The 19657-nt window shown below is 47.6% G+C and overlaps 1 protein-coding gene across 8 annotated transcripts in view; it reads right to left on the bottom strand.

The window, feature by feature from the left end:
* LOC147454446 (DEAD-box ATP-dependent RNA helicase 8-like) overlaps window positions 1–19657 on the bottom strand; it is a 131454-nt gene that overhangs the window by 89854 nt on the left and 21943 nt on the right. For all 8 annotated transcript variants that reach the window (XR_015188625.1, XR_015188626.1, XR_015188623.1 and 5 more), the window contains exons 4-6: window positions 19400–19616; window positions 18682–18742; window positions 18353–18587 (exon numbers count right to left, since the gene is read on the bottom strand). Coding sequence is in view for 4 of the 8 variants with exons in the window: in XM_086516401.1 (XP_086372527.1) it covers window positions 18353–18587; window positions 18682–18742; window positions 19400–19554 (451 nt within the window). In the remaining 4 variants the exon portion in view is untranslated. The remainder of the gene's footprint in view (window positions 1–18352; window positions 18588–18681; window positions 18743–19399; window positions 19617–19657) is intronic.

Genomic DNA, 19657 nt, shown 5'->3' with positions numbered 1-19657 from the left:
GCTCCTGAGTGCATAACTGCCTGTATATCTAATCAGTGTACACGTGATCTGTCTCCCTCGTGAAGGTATACCGAGTATGTGTGGAGGCCTCTCCCAATGGAGCTATGTTGAACTAGAACGATAGAGTGAAAGACAAGATAGCAGGATCGACTGCTACCCCAACCGGCCTAGTTCCCACCACGAAATCCTGAAAGGAAGGAATGAGTCCTGGCAGAGCCATAACATAATCCACTATACTAGCGCCATGCCGATGTGGAAAGCATGTAAAACCACCAGCCTGCAGGGAATCTCTGTAGGCCATTCAAAATGGCCAATCCATGTGCAATCCCCATATCAATCAAGTATCTGCCATACTCAGTGTGCTTCTCATCCTGTGATAATCTAGACAGGGCCATTTCTGTAATATCAAGCTCCCACATCAACTCCTCTGAGGTACCATAGAATATTGTCTGGTGATGGGCAGTCCTAGCATTGAAATCCCCCAAGATAATAATGTTGCCATCTCTGGAAAACTCCCATATATCATCGTCTAAAATAGAAAAGGGGAATTGTCCTCTAGGTGATGCATATACTGACGTACTAGGAGGGAAATAGCAAATAGCGATGTAGAGATATCTTTCTGTCTCTGCCTTTAGTCTCACCCAGATGTACCTAGCATGCTCATCCCTCCGAGCTATATGTATCAGTGACTATAGCTCCTCCCTGAATAAGATTGTCACTCCTCCTGAACCTTGTCCTCTGCGCTTTGATCGAGACTCCTGTCTGCAAGTTGTCTCCCATCTGTATCCGCTCACATGGGGCATGAACTTCCCTGGGGCCTCATGCGTCTCAGAGTACAAAATGATGTCTCTCCCTGTGAAACTGTCCTCAAAGGCCCCTACATCAAGGCGCAAAGATCCATTACAATTCCATGTAGCCACAGATCTTGCACCGTCATGCGTCATGCGGGACGCTTCTCCAGAATAACCACTCGTCCATCCCTGTAGAAGGCCACTTTCCCCTTCTCTCGAGCTGTCATTATCTCGGGCATAACTTCTTTCATATGAGCAAGCTGTGTGAGTATGAGGTCATCTCCAAGGAATATGCCCGTTTTCTTTAGTGTAGGGCGCTTCTTCAAGAAGTCCTTCTTTGCCTCCATGGCTGGGAAGCGCATGATTAGAGCTCTTTCTTTTGAAGTCTCCCCATTTCCTTGTGTCTTCTTCCCTACCCTCCATGCCTTTGTATGAGTAGCCTCACTACCCATCATACGGAGAAGTTCTTTGACTTCCCCTTCCACATCATCTCGGTCTTTTAAACCGGTTATCGTATGTGCAAAGCTCTAGTCTTCCTTCGCTGCTCTTCTTTTAAAGTCATGTTGATGATTGTAGGAGTGGGGATAGATGTGGTTTCTTTCCCTTTCCCTTTCTTAGCGACTTCTATCCATTTCTCAACCTCATCTGCCTTCTTCTGAGTCTTCGTGATTACATCCACCCACAAAGACGTCTTTGCCCCATTTTGTTTCTCTTCCTCTTTGATCATCCGTACCTGTTCCTTGATGACCTTGATTTCCTCTATCAGCGAGAGCTGGAATTCACCTTCCTCTAGTCCATTGCTTGCTCTATCAGCAAGTTCTCGCTTGAGGTCTGAGACCTCTTCTTTGAGTGCTTGTGACGCTGTGAGCGGGATGAAAACACACACAGCGCCTCTATAACGACCCGACACACACTCTTCGAATGACACACACACACACTATGGGGCACCACTCGGCTTCCACAACACACCTGGCCGAGACAGGGAACGCACCTCTGGAGTGAGAGGAGAGAGACTATCTACTTGCCCACTCCACACAAACACACACACACACACATACACACACCCAAAAAACTCAGCTCAAAAGAGGAGAATTTCTGATGTTTAGATACAATTGAGCTTGGGCCAACACCAATGGGGCAAATAGCTCACACAATATGGATAAAAGATACCAGATACAATCACAAATTGAAGCAAAAGCTTCGCTCATAGGAGAAACTTACACAGCCAAAACAACAGAGAAATAGTGAGGAATTTGGCAAAATGGACAGCGCCATCGCGTCCGGAATGGCCCACAACCCCAGTCTACAATGTCAAAGTGCTCAAATCCGACCTCGGATGACCAGTTTACGGCCAAAACAGGCTCCAAAAACCCCAAAAACACAGTTGCGGCTGTTCCTCCTCTCTTCTCCAAGTTTTTTCTAGTCTTCTCTTAGTTTTTTTAGTTCCCACACTTAGCTTTTTTACTTGGGCACCCTTGGCCTTTTAGATGACCTCAAACGGACCCCGAACACGCCAAAAACTGACCTCGCAGTGCATAGTTGTCACCCTGCTGCATCCATGCGCACACCTGGCACTCAGCTTTTTCCAATAATGCATCCCGCCACCACGTGAAGTGGCCCCAAAAGATGGTCCTCATGATGACCTTTCTGCATAATTATCACAAGAAAACATCCACGTTGTGTCCGTACTCATCCACGTGCAAGTATTGACCCCGTTCGGCCTCCTGACGTCACTAGATGCCATCTGACGCACCTGCTTACCTTATGTCGTCGGCCCGCGGATAGCTTCCTCGAGAAGTTTTGCGCGCTACCAACTCCTCATTATTGTAGAAAAAACACACTAGTACTGGTAATAGTGAAAATCGATGCACTATGTACATGGTGTCCTACCTGTACACATGTGGGCCTCACGTAACCACCTGGCTAAGGAAAATGGGCAATCCTTTATTCGATGCACCATGCATGTGTATGTACATATGTGCAATCCCTTGCTCCAAAAAAATCCTGACATAATTTGCCCCATCCCCTAGTCCGCTAGATCATTCATGATCAGCAGCAGCAAAGAGAGATATGAGACTCGCTGCGTCATAGGTCTCCTCATCCCTCACAGACATCACTTGCTCCACAGACAGCTCATCCTGCTCCACCATCATCAATCTAGCATGATACAATTTAAAACGCAAACCATTTACCCTTGTTTTATGCAAAATCCCATCCACGTTAGCCAACTGATATGTACCATTCGGAAAACACTCCACTACCTTGAAAAGGCCTTCCCACTTAATTTGAAACTTCTTTTGGAAGGTGTTGTCCAGCTTACTGTTGTAGCGCGAAACCAAGTCATGCTTCTTAATACCCTTACTTTTGACCTTTTCATTTATCTTTGCCAAAGACTTATCCTGCATCTGCCCATAATGTTCCAATGCGCTCATCCTATCCAGCTGAACCTCTTGTAGCTGTAAGAGCCTCTCTTCGAATGCATCACTAGGCGGCCCAAGTAGCTTCTCTAGCATCTTGACCGCAAGCAACTCTACCTCCACGGGCAATAGTGCTTCCTTTCCATACACCAAATGAAATGGAGTAAACCATGTACCTGTCTTCACCGAAGTACGGTAAGCCCATAATGCACTAGGCAATTCCAAATCCCAATTCTTTCCTTGGTGCTCTGACACTTTAGAAAGAATTTGTACCAACTCACCATTGAATCTTTCATTTAAGCCATTACACTGCGGGTAATAAGGAGTGGTATGTTGGTGCCTAATCTTCATCTTCGCGCATAAAAAATCTAGCAGTTTAGCTCTAAATCCTGGCCCCTTATCTGAAAGTAGCTCCAGTGGCACCCCAAACTTGCAACATATTTCATCGTACACAAATTTTGCCACATCCTTTGCAGTGATCTGTTTTACTGCTATAGCCTCTGCCCATCTAGAGAGATAGTCTACTACAATCAAAATATAACTTTTGCCCCTGCTTGTGATAGGTAACGGGCCTATTGCATCAATCCCCCACTTTTCAAACACATCAAACGCCATAATGGTTTTTCGTAGCTCTGGCTTCAACACTCTCTTCCCAAATGCTTGACACCTATTGCAAGACCTACACCAATGGTGAACATCCTTGTGCAAACTAGGCCATACATACCCCTCTTGCAAGATCTTATGCAAGGTGATCTTTAGAGTAAAATGGCCGCTACATGCGCCTTCATGATTCTCTTCCAGCACTCTTCTTACTAGGACCTGGGGCACTTCTTCCTTCCTTATCCTCAATGGTCCTCTTCCCAATAGGCATCACTAATGTATCCTCTAGCTTTGATGCCTTCTCCAAGGTGACTACACTTAGCACTTTTGTCTTTCCCTTTTCCTCTTGGGTTAATCCACTGGTTCCTTCATCTCCCTTAATTTCGATGCCATAATCATTTGACCTAGTTAACACCTGTCTTGGCAATGGATACATGTCTCCCCCCATCCTTGGTGGCTTATCACATTGCAGGCTGATGTGACCCAACTCTCCACAATTGTAACATGTGGGCGTCTGCCTCCAAAACCTACCATTGCTTTGTCCAACACCATTCCTAGGCCTTTCTTCACCTCCTGGCTGATTTGCAAACCTCCCTCGACCTCGATTATTTCCCACCTGACCTTGCATGTTTAGGCTGAGATTCTTCATCAAATCTACCACTTGACTCATGTCTTGCCTTAGCCCATCATCTTGCACCGATGTAGTGACCACTGCTGGCATAATCTGAGTAGTAACAGGAACCACTGATTCATGATGAACCCCTGACATGCGACCTTGTAAAGACTCTATAGGCTGAAATTCAGACCTCATGGGCAAAAACTCCACCCCTAACTGGCTCATTTTCCTCAACTTCCACTCTTTGTTCCTTGCTACCTCTAGTGCATCTTCATATGTCCTAGGCTTCTTTAGCTCCACTCTCCAACGTATATTCTCCCAAAGACCGGCCAAGAACCTGTCCTTCTTCATCATGTCAGGTGGGGGTACCTGTGGTGCTAAGGCCTTGCACATCCGCTCCCATGCCAATGAGAACTTACGTATGTACGCATCTACTGGCTCACCTTCCTTTTGCACCAAACCTTGTACTTCTTGCCACACTTTGTCAGGATCTTCTATCTTCACAAACTCCACTTCCAACCCATGCCTTAGATTGTCCCAACTCAATCTTACAGGTGGATCCGCTGCACGCAACTCCTCTTCAAATGCTTTGGACCAGACTCGTGCATCACTCTTTAAACAAATTTGGAGAAGGCGTAACATCTGCGCTAGGTCATGAATCTGGTTGCTAATGCAGGCAACCTCCATCTTTTCCAAAAAGTCTTCCACATCTTCATCACTTCTTCCGTGAAACTCCGGATAAGAGAAAGCCATGGCTACCCAAGTTTCAATGCTTTGAGAACCCCTTTGAACACACGTGCAAGAACCCAAAACTTTTACTGACTCAATTCCAGAAACTTCAATGGAGCTCAACTTTAGATAAGGACAAACACATGCACATCGAATGAGTTTTCATAGTTGATCATCGGAATTACAACAAGCAAAGGACATTCCAGGATCTCTCTTAATCTTCTTGGCCCGAACATAAAGACTATGCGCTGCTGGAAAAAAATCTTCCTAGACACATGAACATTTATCTGGATTCTTTGAGTTAAATGAAATGGAGTGAATGGAGGGCCATTTTGATCATCCATTAAAGCCAACCATACAGCTCCCAAGAAGGCACACCTAACTTATCCTCTGATTTTGCCAAAATTTCAGCAGCATCACAACATAAATGGCTCAAAAGACCAAAAAACCAGCCATCACAACTCGGAAAAATTTTAGCAGAGTTTTCCCAGAAGTAGAGCAGTAGGAACCCAAAATATAGACTGTATATGTATACATAAACTGTCAACAATAGAACCCGAGCATCAAATAGGACTCATTAGTACATAGCCTATGGCGAGGTCACGAAAAGGGTGCTCTAGCTACCTGTATCACCGAAAGGATCTCCACATTTGAGAATCCCCCGGCTCAATAAAACCTCACGCTATCGACCCTCACACGAAGGCTAATGCAAATTGCGTATAGTCAAGTCTCAGAAATGACTATCTTCCAGACCAAGTCTCAGAAATGGCTGGGACTGCCAAATAAAACCATATATGGCTCCACAAAGGCGTACCATGGCAGTTTCTACAAGTAACGTACAATCCAACAGACAATGCGCTCAAACAGGCGCCAAGTGATGCATACCCACAACAACTGCAAGTGACACCAAAGCTAGTATATCACTGTACTCCAGCTACCTGTACCTGTGTGAATCACCTGTACTTGTACCTGTCCCTGTAACCTGTAACCTGTAACCTATAATCTGCAACCTGCAACCTGTAATCCCGAATCTCGAAGCTTAAAGCTCGAAGCAGAAGGTACTTGAAGAAGATCCTCCGTGGGGGCGCCAAAAGAATGTGAGCGGGATGAAAACACACACAACGCCTCTATAACGACCCGACACACACTCTTCGAATGATACACACACACACTATGAGGCACCACTCGGCTTCCACAACACACATGGCCGAGACAGGGAACACACCTCTGGAGTGAGAGGAGAGAGACTATCTACTTGCCCACTCCACACAAACACACACACACACACCCCCAAAAAACTCAGCTCAAAAGAGGAGAATTTCTGATGTTTAGATACAATTGAGCTTGGGCCAACACCAATGGCGCAAATAGCTCACACAATATGGATAAAAGATACCAAATACAATCACAAATTGGAGCAGAAGCTTCGCTCATAGGACAAACTTACACAGCCAAAACAACAGAGAAATAGTGAGGAATTTGGCAAAATGGACAGCGCCATCGCGTCCGGAACGGCCCAAAAACCCAGTCTACAATGTCAAAGTGCTCAAATCCGACCTCGGATGACCAGTTTACGGCCAAAACAGGCTCCAAAAACCCCAAAAACACAGTTGCGACTGTTCCTCCTCTCTTCTCCACGTTTTTTCTGGCCTTCTCTTAGTTTTTTTAGTTCCCACACTTAGCTTTTTTACTTGGGCACCCTTGGCCTTTTAGATGACCTCAAACAGACCCCGAACACGCCAAAAACTGACGTCACAGTGCATAGTTGTCACCCTGCTGCATCCATGCGCACACCTGGCACTCAGCTTTTTCCAATAATGCATCCCGCCACCACGTGAAGTGGCCCCAAAAGATGGTCCTCATGATGACCTTTCTGCATAATTATCACAAGAAAACATCCACGTTGTGTCCGTACTCATCCACGTGCAAGTATTTGACCCCGTTCGGCCTCCTGACGTCACTAGATGCCATCTGACGCACCTGCTTACCTCATGTCGTCGGCCCGCGGATAGCTTTCTCGAGAAGTTTTACGCGCTACTAACTCCTCATTATTGTAGAAAAAACACACTAGTACTGGTAATAGTGAAAATCGATGCACTATGTACATGGTGTCCTACCTGTACACATGTGGGCCCCACGTAACCACCTGGCTAAGGAAAATAGGCAATCCTTTATTCGATGCACCATGCATGTGTATGTACATATGTGCAATCCCTTGCTCCAAAAAACTCCTGACAACGCCTTAAGTGCTTGTATCTCTATGTGCAGGTCCTCTTTCTTCTTCTTCCATTGCGTGCCTTCGTTGAGGAACAATTGAAGAAGGTTGGCCTTCTTCTTCCACCATCCTTCCATCTCTGCTTTCCATTCCTTCATCTCCCTTTCCACTTGTGTTATATGCTTGTTTGTGAGCATGAATTCACCTTCCTCTAGTCCATTGCTTGCTCTATCTAGTATCAGCAAGTTCTTGCTTGAGGGCTGAGACCTCTTCTTTGAGTGCTTGTGAATCCGCCTTAAGTGCTTGTATCTCTATGTGCACGTCCTCTTTCTCCTTCTTCCATTGCGTGCCTTTGTTGAGGAACATTTGAAGAAGGTTTGCCTTCTCCTTCCACAATCCTTCCATTTCTGCTTTCCATACCTTCATCTCCCTTTCCACTTGTGTTATCCGCTTGTTTGTAAGCATGAAGGTCGCCTTCGTACAAGACTTGCAAACTGGTGAAGCGCTCATGACCTCCATCGTAACGACCCCTGTTATGCAGGCCCTCAGTTCTGCTCGTGTTTAGTAACACTGCTGAGTACTGATGGGGTTCTCTTACTCCAACCCAACTGGCTAAACGCGATGGCAACCTGCTGTGCAAACTGTCCCAGGTCTGTTGCAAATAGACCCACCTTGTCGCGACCTGTTGCCCAAACTGTCCTAGGTCTGCTGCAAAGCCCCGTACATCACTCGCATTGTACAACGTGTGCTGCCTGCTTCGCTCAGCACATACTGCTTGCTCTGCGTGCACTTGATAAGCAGCAGCAGGGTTGCGCGATGGTGGAGGAGGGTCTCCGCAGACCAGCAGGGCAGGAGTGGGGCTGCGCAAACCAGCAAGTCTGTTGTTGTGTGCAGCCTTCGAGAGCGCCCAAACCCCCACATTTCACTGCTATAAGCTGCCCGCCTGCGCGTACTGTTGAGTGTGCACCTGTGCACTGCTATGACTGCTGCTGTGTAGCCTGTTACAGCGTGTTTGCAGAGAGAAAGAGAGTCAGAAATGAAATGAAATGAAATGTTATATTAACGTCTTCAAAAGGCCACAATGACCTATGAGACCCAAAAGTTACAAAGTGGTGTATTTGATACAAAGTCAGAGTAACAAAATAACCTAACAACAGTACAAAACAAAGATATATACTATGGGGTCCTAAGTTGGTCTATGTGAGTCAAGCAAAAAACTGAGCAGAATAATGGGCGGCTTGTTGGGATAGCTGAATCACAAGAGATCTAGCATCGGTCATTGGCGAATCTCATCAATTTCCTCCATGGTAAGTAGTCTGACCGGGCGTCGTGTATGTCTGGCCAGCGTGCTCCGAATTTTCTGTCGTAGCCTTCATCGATGCTGTGTAGTTCTTCGCAGTCGCGGGCGCCTGGATTTCCCCAGTTCAATCGCTCGGTCAATCAGTGTGCCTCTGGTATGAGACGGGGGGGAGCTCTGCTGTGGGAGTGGCTCTTGCGGTTGTCCCGTGTCTGCTCTGAAGAAGTCTGTGATCCGTCTTTGAGACAGGCTAGCCTCGCCATTCATCAGGCTATCTCTGTGTCTGCGCAGCTCGAGCAAGAACAAACCCAGGCATCTCTGATCTTCGTATCCCATGACTCTCGACAGCGGTCCAAAACCCTCTCTGAACAAGCAATGGAAGCGGCCTCGTATCTCGTAGTAGACGGGGCAGCGGCATGTATAGTGTAGCTCTGTCTCAGGTTCCATGTTACATAAGGGGCATGTCCTGTCCTCTGCTGGTACTCCGCTGTATCTCCCAGTCTCAATCCGCAACTGGTGAGAAGATGTGCGTAACTGGCCGATAGCACATCGTATCCCATGAGACAGGTGGGTATCCATGTATCTGGGTCTCGCCACAAAACCATCTTCCGTCAGCTGGAGGAGGTGGTCTCTGTAGAAAGCCATCTTCGTGCCCAATTCCTGTGCTGGTTGTATCCACGTCCTCCTGGTGTCTAGCTGGGTCAGGTCTTGGCGGATGAGCTTGGTGATCTCTGACTGTGTAAGAGTGAGAGATGGTGCATCCAATGAGTACTGGAATGGTGGCAGCCTGTCTATGCTGAACCCATGTGCCTGAAACCATGATGTCATCTCCCCATACCAGCATGTTGTATCTCCTTGTATGGCTAGCTGTCGAGAGGATTCGAGTGCTATGCGAGCATATATGTCTCTAGGAAGTGCCCATGTGCGGTTTATGAAGGAGACTGATCTGGTGAGCGCCTCCACCACAAGTGGGGGGGCCGCTAGCTCTGCTCGGATAATGGCCCGTGGTACTGATGCCTTGCTTCTAATGAGCCGCGAGATCATAGAGACGAGAGGTTTCTCCATGTTCTCCCATCCGTCTGAGCGACCCAGCCGCCCGTGGTGATCCAGCGAAGGTCCCCATATCTCGGTTCCATAGAGCAGTACTGAATCCACCAAGGTGTCAAAGAACCAGAGCTTCGTCCGGGGCTCCTGAAACTGAACCTGCGAACACATCCTCTCCAATCTACCCAATGCTGCGTGGGCTCTAGTAAGTTTGGTCTCTGCTGCTCTTCTGAGTGAGAATGCAAGTCCGCTAAAAACCACTCCAAGGTAAGTGTAAGCGTCTGTGTACTCCACCGTCTCTTGGCCGTATGTGAATGTAGGTGTTGACCTCCTGATCCACTGTGGGGTGGTATTAAACACCATAACCTTGGTTTTACCCAGGTTGACAGACAAACCACTTTCGTGGGCAAACGTATGCAAAGCATCCAATTGACGTTGCATTTCATCTGGGGATTCGGAGATCAACACTATGTCATCAGCATATAACAAAAGTGGAATCCATGTCCCTGCCAACTGAGCACCTTTATCCCCATCGCTGTCAATGTAGTCAGAAACCTCATCTACATACATACCGAAAAGAGTAGGAGAGAGCGGGCAGCCGTGCTTCACCCCAATAGTGGAGTGAACCAGTGTAGAAAGTCCCTCCGGGGTGCGTACATGCCCTACTACTGATTTGTACAATGCCATGACCCCCCAAATGAGTTCTGTGGGTACTCCCAGAGAGAGAGAGAGGGTGTACCTGCATGACCTGCTCCCCCTGCGTTTCCACAGCCTTGCGCGTTCAAAGCAGCCCCTGTGCGCTCAGCAACCCCAGCCTTGCGCGTCCAGCAGCCCGCCATGAGCAGCATAATCTGTAATCCGTCTCTGGGACTGTCTCTCTCTAGCTCTCCCCAGTAAAGTGTCTCTATATCTGTGTAACTTAAGTAGATATAGCCCAAGTCATCTCTGATCCTCATAACTCATGACCCTAGAGAAAGGACAGAAACCCTCTCTAAATAAGCAGTGGAAACGGCCCCGAATCTCATAGTACACTGTGCAATGACATATGTAATGTAGCTCTCTCTCTGGCTCTAGCTGGCATAAGCAACATATCCTTTTGTCTGCTGGTATCCCTCTGAATCTACCAGTCTCAATCTCCAGCTGATGTGAGAATGTGTGTATCTGACCAATGACACCGCAAACCATGAGACATATGTCTATCCATGTCGCTGGGTCGAATCACAAACCCATCTCCTGTGAGGTGGAGAAGATGCTCTCTATAGAAAGCCATCTTCGTGCCCAACTCCTGTGGTGGCTCTATCCATGTCCTCCTGGTATCCAGCTGGATCAAGTCCTGACTAATGAGTCTAGTAATCTCCACCCGTGTAAGAGACATCGAGGGTGTCTGAAGAGAGTACTAGAAAGGGGGCAGTCTGTCCATGGTGAACCCATGCATCTGAAACCATGATGTCATCTGTGCATACCAGCATGAAGTGCCATCAATGATGACCCGTCCATCTCTGCTGAAGGTCTTTTTCCCCTCTTTACGTGCTTGGTGTACCACATACATGTCCTCTTATACACAATTTTCATCTTGGTAAGGTCATCCTCGAGGTACATAGGGGGACTTGCTTGCAGACCCCTTTCCGGAGTGGAATCCTTCTTCTCTTCAATGCCAGTCACGCGTATGTTGAGGTGCCAAGATGCCGCATCTTCTCTTCCTCTATGGTGGTATGCACAATTAGGAGCTCCTCTTTCTAAGCTCCTTCTTTGGCCTTCCTTCTTGACCACCTCTAACCAACCTTCCTTGGTGGCTTCTAGCTTCCCATCAATGGTCTCGGTAAGAGCTTTGGTGAGCTCCTCCTTGAGAGGCTCTTTGGTTTCGGTGGTAATCTCCCTTCCTTCATGTGTGATTTGATCGTAAAGAAAGGTTACTTCTCCTATGAGGAGATCAATCTCCTATTGCATTCTGCTCTTCAAGACCGTCATGGCATTCTTCTCTTGGCGCCATTGTTTCATCTCCTTCTCGATCAGACTCATAAAAATGGTGTTTTAACATTCCCATCCATAAGATTCTTGTTGTGTTTGATAGTGCCGGTGAGCTTACCCTCCAATTTGGTTATGTCGGAGGTGGCTTTTGAGTCCATACTATCAAGAAAAGGCCAAAAAGGGAGGATAAGGAGGCAGTTAAGCGAAGATGGAGAGAAGACACCCCATGGCTTCTGTGTATGTGCATGATGTTATAACTGGTTTGTGATAACAATGATGGAGGGTGTGGAGTGTATGCAATGTATGTGTGTGTATTGGGGGGGGCAGGGGGGCGCGGTTGGGGGGATGTGGGTGCGCTTTGATGTCAAGGTTTTCTTCCCTGGTCATCCTGCTCTACTGGAGGGGTTTGAGGAGGGTGTTTCCATGGATTCTAGGGAGGCCCCCCTCTCCCTCTAGAGAAACTACCCTCCATCACATGCTCCAATCATTCAGGTTGTGCCCATAGTGAGTCGTTACAATTCCACACTTCCATATGTATCTTTGTAGGTGGGCTGGCCTTTGTCCCATAGTGAGCCATTACAATTCCAAACTTCCATATGTATCTTTGTAGGTGGGCTAGCCTTCGTTCCATAGGCACCAAACGCTACTGCCTCAGGCAACCATCAATGATGACCCGTCCATCTCTGTAGAAGGTCTTTTCCCCCTCTTTGCATCCTTGGTGTACTTTCCACATACCACCTATACACAATTTTCATTTTGGTAAGGTCATCATAGAGGTAGATAGGAGGGGGCGTAAGCTCTTGCAGATCCACTTGCAGAACCCTTTTCATCTATTCTAGGAGTGGAATCCTTCTTCTCTTCAATGCCAGTTACACGTATGTTGAGGTGCCAAGATGTCGCACCTTCTCTTCCTCTATGGTGGTATGCACACGTAGGAGCTCCTCTTTTTGAGCTTCTTCTTTGGCCTCCCATCTTGATGTTCTTCTTGACCACCTCTACCCAACCTTCCTTGGTGGCTTCTAGCTTCCCATCAATGCTCTCGGTAAGAGCTTTGGTGAGCTCCTCCTTGAGAGGCTCTTTGGTTTCGGTGGTGATCTCCCTTCCTTCATGTGTGATTTGATCGTAAAGAAAGGTTACTTCTCCTATGAGGAGATCAATCTCCTCTTGCATTGTGCTCTTCAAGACTGTCATGGCGTCCTTCTCTTAGCGCCATTGTTCCATCTCCTTCTCAATCAGACTCGTGAAAATGGTGTTAAACGTTACCATCCATCATAGTAACAGGGAATGGCCGTTTTCAGGTCTCCGTTCCTCGTTCCCATTCCAAGTTCCCGTTCCGAATCCCCGTTCCATGTTTCAAGCGTGAGTACCCGTAACAGGGAATGGCATTTTGTTCCGCGTTCCCGTTCCCCGTTCCCGTTCCTGGTAACTATGCCATCCATAAGCTTCTTGTTGTGGTTGATGGTGCCGGTGAGCTTACCCTCCAATTTGGTTATGTCGGAGGTGGCTTTTGAGGCCATACTATTAAGAGAAGGCCAAAAAGGGGAGGATAAGGAGTCGGTCAAACGAAGATGGAGAGAAGAAACCCCTTGGCTTGTGTGTATGTGGATGATGCTATAAGTGGTGTGTGATAATAATGATGGAGGGTGTGGAGGGCATGCAATGTATGTGTGTGTATGGGTATATGCAACGTGCTTTGTGTGCGATATATGTGCATGAGGATGGAAGCTAGAGTGGGCTGAATGGCTGCAGCAAGTGGTGGCGGGCTGGTGTAGCAGGGCTACAGTGTCACTGGCATGGGACAAGCAGTTAGTTGCAGCTGGGCTTGAGTTCACTCTAGGCGGACTCTCGCCTGGGCAGTGACATGTGGCAAGTGTGACGGATGGTGGTCCAGTGGACACCGTGGCCAGATCACCACCACCTCGGTTAGGAGATAGGCTTAGCTGGATTGGGATATCTGCCAGCTGTTGGTGACTCTTAGGAGATACATATGAATGGTTGGTTCCAGTCGGGGACACGCATCATTATCCACTTTTGTATGGTTTAGCATTGAGTCTTGGGTCTTGAGTCTAGGTCTCGCACGCCACTGGCACTCTCCCTACACATTGGAGCCTCGACAACCGCATTGTACCTTGAGTCCTGAGCTTGGAGCTGTGTGTGCTGCCAGCCAGAGTTGTATGGTTCTTTGAGCTTGTCGAGTTCCATTGAGTTGAGTTCCATTGAGTGGAGTCTGCAGTTGTGTGGGAGGATAAGGAGTCGGTCAAACGAAGATGGAGAGAAGAAACCCCTTGGCTTGTGTGTATGTGGATGATGCTATAAGTGGTGTGTGATAATAATGATGGAGGGTGTGGAGGGCATGCAATGTATGTGTGTGTATGGGTATATGCAACGTGCTTTGTGTGTGATATATGTGCATGAGGATGGAAGCTAGAGTGGGCTGAATGGCTGCAACAAGTGGTGGCGGGCTGGTGTAGCAGGGCTACAGTGTCACTGGCATGGGACAAGCAGTTAGTTGCAGCTGGGCTTGAGTTCACTCTAGGCGGACTCTCGCCTGGGCAGTGACATGTGGCAAGTGTGACGGATGGTGGTCCAGTGGACACCGTGGCCAGATCACCACCACCTCAGTTAGGAGATAGGCTTAGCTGGATTGGGATATCTGCCAGCTGTTGGTGACTCTTAGGAGATACATATGAATGGTTGGTTCCAGTCGGGGACACGCATCATTATCCACTTTTGTATGGTTTAGCATTGAGTCTTGGGTCTTGAGTCTAGGTCTCGCACGCCACTGGCACTCTCCCTGCACATTGGAGCCTCGACAACCGCATTGTACCTTGAGTCCTGAGCTTGTAGCTCTGTGTGCTGCCAGCCAGAGTTGTATGGTTCTTTGAGCTTGTCAAGTTCCATTGAGTTGAGTTCCATTGAGTGGAGTCTGCAGTTGTGTTTTGAGTCGTATCGTGTTTTGAGTCATATTTTGCTTCTGTGTTTGAGTCATGTTCCTGTGTGATGTTTCTTCTCTTGGAGTGAGGTTTCATGCATACTGCACCGGGGAGCACCCACTATAGATAGCACGACACCTTTTCCTCGCTACAGGAGCTCTCATTTTTGGCACGCCCGGTGGGACCTCAATTGAAGTCTCACTCCATCGAAAGTCGAGTCGAGAAGCTACTGGTTTCAACTCCTTGTATCACTTGGTTTATTTGCACAGGTCTGGGCCTGCCTCAGCTTGGTCCCGTCTAGTTTTCCCTAGACCTGCTTAGTTTTCAACCTGCTCGTCTAGACCTGTTGGTCTAGTCTCTCGTCCTAGTCTATTAGTCTCTAGGCTGGGTCTAGTCCTCTCTCTTCCAGTTCTAGCCAGGAGGTCTAGTCACTCGCCTTGGTCTAGTGGAGTCTGGACCAGTGTGCAGAAAGTAAAGGTCTTCGTCCCCAAAGCTTGGGTGGGCTTTTGGTTACTGCGTGACACATACAAGGCAGTCAAAAGAGCGACAAAGCCCACTACTAAGTCCTTTGAAGTACTACCACAGGAAGCGTCAACCCTTCGTGCCAAGCAGAAGTCCACCAGCCCCATTACCCCTACCTTTCCCTTCAACCATTCCTACACCTTCCCAGTCACCCCCATCAATAAACGCCGCATCCCCTATGTTACAGCAAGCTCCGTTGCAACACGCTCCTGCACAGACAACCATGGAGGAGCTCACAAGCGTTCTAGCTAAGGTGAATATTAATTTTCCGACTTTCAAGGATCTCTCCACAGAGGATGCTGACGACCATGCTTGAAGGTTTGTATCCCTCTGTAGGGGTCGAGGTCTCAACAGAGAAGACGCCTACTTAGTACTCTTTCCATCCACCTTGGATGGCTTAGCCGACAAATGGTACAATCAATTTGCAGAGAACCACTTTACAACTTGGGCCACATTACGACAACAGTTCAGTGAAGCTTTCAGGCCAGGGGACTTCTAAGAGAAGGTTCTAGATGAATTGGCCAACCTGATGCTCCAGCCAAATGAGACTTTTGCAAAACTCATGACCAGAACCAAGTCTTTGGTCGCTAAGCTTCCTCAGCAACCAGGTGAATTTATGGTTAATAAGTGGGTGGAGAAGGCTCTTCCCAAAAGCTCTCAGCAAAAACTCCGAGAGAGTCTCTGATCTGACACCACTCTGGAGAAATTTGTAGCAACGGCTACTCGGATAGGAGCTCAGAAGCTGTTCACCGACTCTCCTCCGGTAGAGACCACCTCCGTCTTTTTCGAAAGTCCCTCTGATCCAATAACCTCTTTACGCAAGGAACTGGAAGCCCTAAAATTACAGCGAGCCCTTCAAGAGGAGAGGTCCTTCTCTCTTAGACAAGAGAAGCCTCCACATCACGAGGCTTTGGACCAAATTAAGCGCGAGCTATAAGAGCTCAGGTCTCATCAAGAGACTAAGGCTATGGTTTGGTGTAGCTCATGCCGCTCTCCAGGGCACCCTCCACATGAATACCCCCTTCAGGTTTACTGCCACTTCTGTGAAAAGTCTGGGCACGAGGACAAGGATTGCTACTACCTAAAGGGATTGCGACAAATACAGTAAAGTCGGTCTTAATGTTCAACAAGGGCCACCACCTGCATCCAACATGGTTTCCCCCTATGGGCATCCAAACCACATGCCACCTTTGCTGACAGCCCCTCCTATGCAAGGTATGCAGAGTACTTTTCCCTCTCAGAGCTTTTATCATGCCCATGCTCCCTCATCCCCTCAAAGTTTCTATGCCTCCAACTCCAACTCCGTGCACCAGGAGTAGGACCACCACGCCCTTCGTGAATCGACCCATTTTGTTCTACAAATATGGGGAACATGGACATTACCAAAGCAAATGCCCCTTGCCAGAAGGGTCCCCTCCTTGCCGTCATTGCCCTGAAACAAAGGATCACTACAGTAAGGATTGCCCTAAACTTCGTGCATCCACGGCTTCGAACCCCAAGTCAAAGCCAAAATGAGTTTACCTTTCCGAAGCTCAATTGGATAGCAGTTAGCACCATTCCTCAGCCGTCCCCTTTTGCCCATGTGGTTACCCCTCAAGATAAGCTCCAATTGGTAGAGGAGCCAGCGGACGTCCTCACTCGGGCCCAAAGAGCCACTCTTGGTCTTAGCATTCCAGCACGTTCAACTCCCCCACATATTCTCACAACAGTGGATACCCTGCCTTAAACTATTGACAAGCCATCACCCAGTGACAAGCAAGAATCCAAATCTTTGCTCTCGGATATTGATGAAGCCTTCTTGGAAGCAGTTTCCGATCTACAGAAGATCAAGGTCCCAGATAAACCACTGGTAGAAAAAGAAAAGCTTACAACAGAGACAATCTTGAAGAACACCTTCCAACAAGTGTCCCTCTATGACATGTTGCGGCTAGATGCGAGTTTTAGAAGTGACACCATTGTTGTTATTCAATCACTTTACCCCGGAGCAAGTCCTAGTGGCGAGCACCTCCTAGTGCGACCATCAGAGTCCTATATGATATCCCATCCCGCTGCTCCCCTCACTGATTATAGAAGCCCTCGTCTCACCGTGTCCGTCTTGGGGCGGTAATTGTCAGGAGTGATAGTGGATGATGGATCTGGCATCAACTTGATGCGCGAGTTCACTATGTTAGCTCTCGATCTACAACCTACTCGGCCCCCGCCGGCCGACCAGCGAACAGTCTACCCAATGGGCATAGTGGACAAGGGACCTCTGCAGGTAGAAGACTTTACCTTTAACTTGGATTATGTTATGGTTCGTCTTCCCCCGGTTGAGGGCGGATTTCCCTTGCTCATTGGTAGACCATGGCTGCGACACACTAAAGCACTTCATGATTGGGGAAACGACGCCATGTGGATACATACTCCTGGCTCCCCAATGCAACCCATTCGCCTAGAAGGAGGCATGGATCCCGTCGTACAGCATAGTTCTTTGTCCCTAGAGACCAGCCTTGAATTCGAACAGCCTACTCCACCTGACGAGTCAGACAAAGATATGCTGGAGTGGTTGGACGCTACCAAATCTATGCCTTGTTATGGAGTCTCTATTCAATCTTTGCCTGAGGGTACACCCTCTTCCAATGTTTCCACAGTAACTAAATAACTTGAGTCTTCAGCTTGGAGCTGTGTGTACTTCCAGCCAGAGTAGTATGGTTCTTTGAGCTTGTCAAGTTCCATTGAGTTGAGTTCCATTGAGTGGAGTCTGCAGTTGTGTTTTGAGTCATATTTCGCTTTTGTGCTTGAGTCATGTTCCTGTGTGATGTTTCTTCTATGGGAGTAAGGTTTCATGCATACTGCACCGAGGAGCACCCACTATAGAGAGCACGACACCTTTTCCTCACTACAGCTGGGGGCTGAGAATTAGATGCAGGGGTAGTAGCAGCAGCAGTTGCAGCAGCGCAGTACTTGAAGAAGCTTGCAACACCAGGATGAACAAAGTCTGGATCTTTCGCGTGGTCTGGATCTTTCGCGTGGCAAACCACGCCCTCACCACGCAGCCACTCTGCGAGTTGCACCCTCGCCATGTAGACCAGAAAAGTCAAATACATAATCCTTTTTGCACATGAATTTAATGAAGTAAGATAGAAGCTGTGATTATCATCTTTGCTTTTCCAAATAGCAGCATCACCAGTCAACCTTTTAATCAATTTATGCTGAGTACATGACAACACAGTGTGTTCACCTTGAATCACGTTTTTGCTTGGATCAGTCTTCTCAATTGCTGGAATACAAAAGGCTGCAGTTTTTCCAGTTCCGTTCTTAGCTCTTGCCAATATATCACTTCCCGTCAATGCAATAGGTATGCTTTCCTCTTGAATAGGAGAGGGCCTCTCATAACCCTTTTCATAGATTCCCATAAGCAGCTCCCGCTTCAAAAAATAGTCCTCAAACTCATTGCCCTTCGTAGCCGTTACATCCTGCATATGACAATCACTTTCAGACATCATGACGAGTGTGCTTTTCCAACTGGCCACCATAAGGCCCACATTGAAGGCAATCATAAAATGAAACCTCTGTTTTGTAGCGAGTGTCTGCAGGAGGAAGCCTCATTTGCGATTTCCAATCTTGCAGACTGAAAAGAAAAAGACCAAGAAGTTTAATAATAGCATGTTTCATCCCCGCCACATTGTCTCTCTTAGAAGTTTTTGAAATGCATTTCATAGAGGACCTCCCTTGCCAACTTTCAGTTTGAGAAAGTTTAGAATAGACAAAAGGAGTTGATACAAAGAATGGTTCACAAGAATTTTTGGACAAATTCTCACAATAATTCCCACATTGTGACTTACCTCAACATCATGAGCTTTTGTGAGGGAGGCACTGCATACCTAGCTAAGTACGATTGGGCGCAGGGGACCGCCGGCCCGGTGGGGGGCCGGTGGTCCCCTGCCCCCAATCGTACCTAGCTAGGTATGCGGTGCCTCTCGAGCAGAAGCTCATGATGTTATGCATTGTATGAAAAACACTGAAAAAGACTCCATTTTCCTACATGAGAAAATTTATAAACCTTCTTGTGGTTAGACAGGCAGACCTAAGCCTCTACCAAGGGGAAGCTCCCACTTTCAAGGGCTTTTTTCAGTGGAATAACAAACATGCAAGGAACTTCCCCCTCGCTCTAACAAACAACCCCCCCCCCCCCACCCCACAAAAAATCCACACACACACACACACACACAAATCAAAACAAAACAAAACAACAGTCAAAATGCATCACCGAAGTAAAGTCTTACACCTTAGGCTTGTCTGCTCTTGCCCTTGGGCATGTGGTGCACTTGGACCTGATTGAGACATCAGTGCTTCTATATTTGCGTCATGCCCATAAGTTGGTCCTTTTGTTCTCGAATCATATGACATACGCATTGAATGATTATGTGTGTCTCCGTACATTGGTATATGCCTTTAAACCTTTTTATTAGCAAGACCTCTTCACTTGCAATCGCTGTCGTGACCTGAAGAAAGAAAGATTTTGTAACACTGGTGTTTAGAAAAG

Source organism: Adiantum capillus-veneris, chromosome 7 (assembly GCF_014529385.1).
Source record: "Adiantum capillus-veneris isolate H3 chromosome 7, ASM1452938v2, whole genome shotgun sequence".
Classification (NCBI taxonomy): domain Eukaryota; kingdom Viridiplantae; phylum Streptophyta; class Polypodiopsida; order Polypodiales; family Pteridaceae; genus Adiantum; species Adiantum capillus-veneris.
This window is presented reverse-complemented; position numbering and strand designations above follow the sequence as displayed.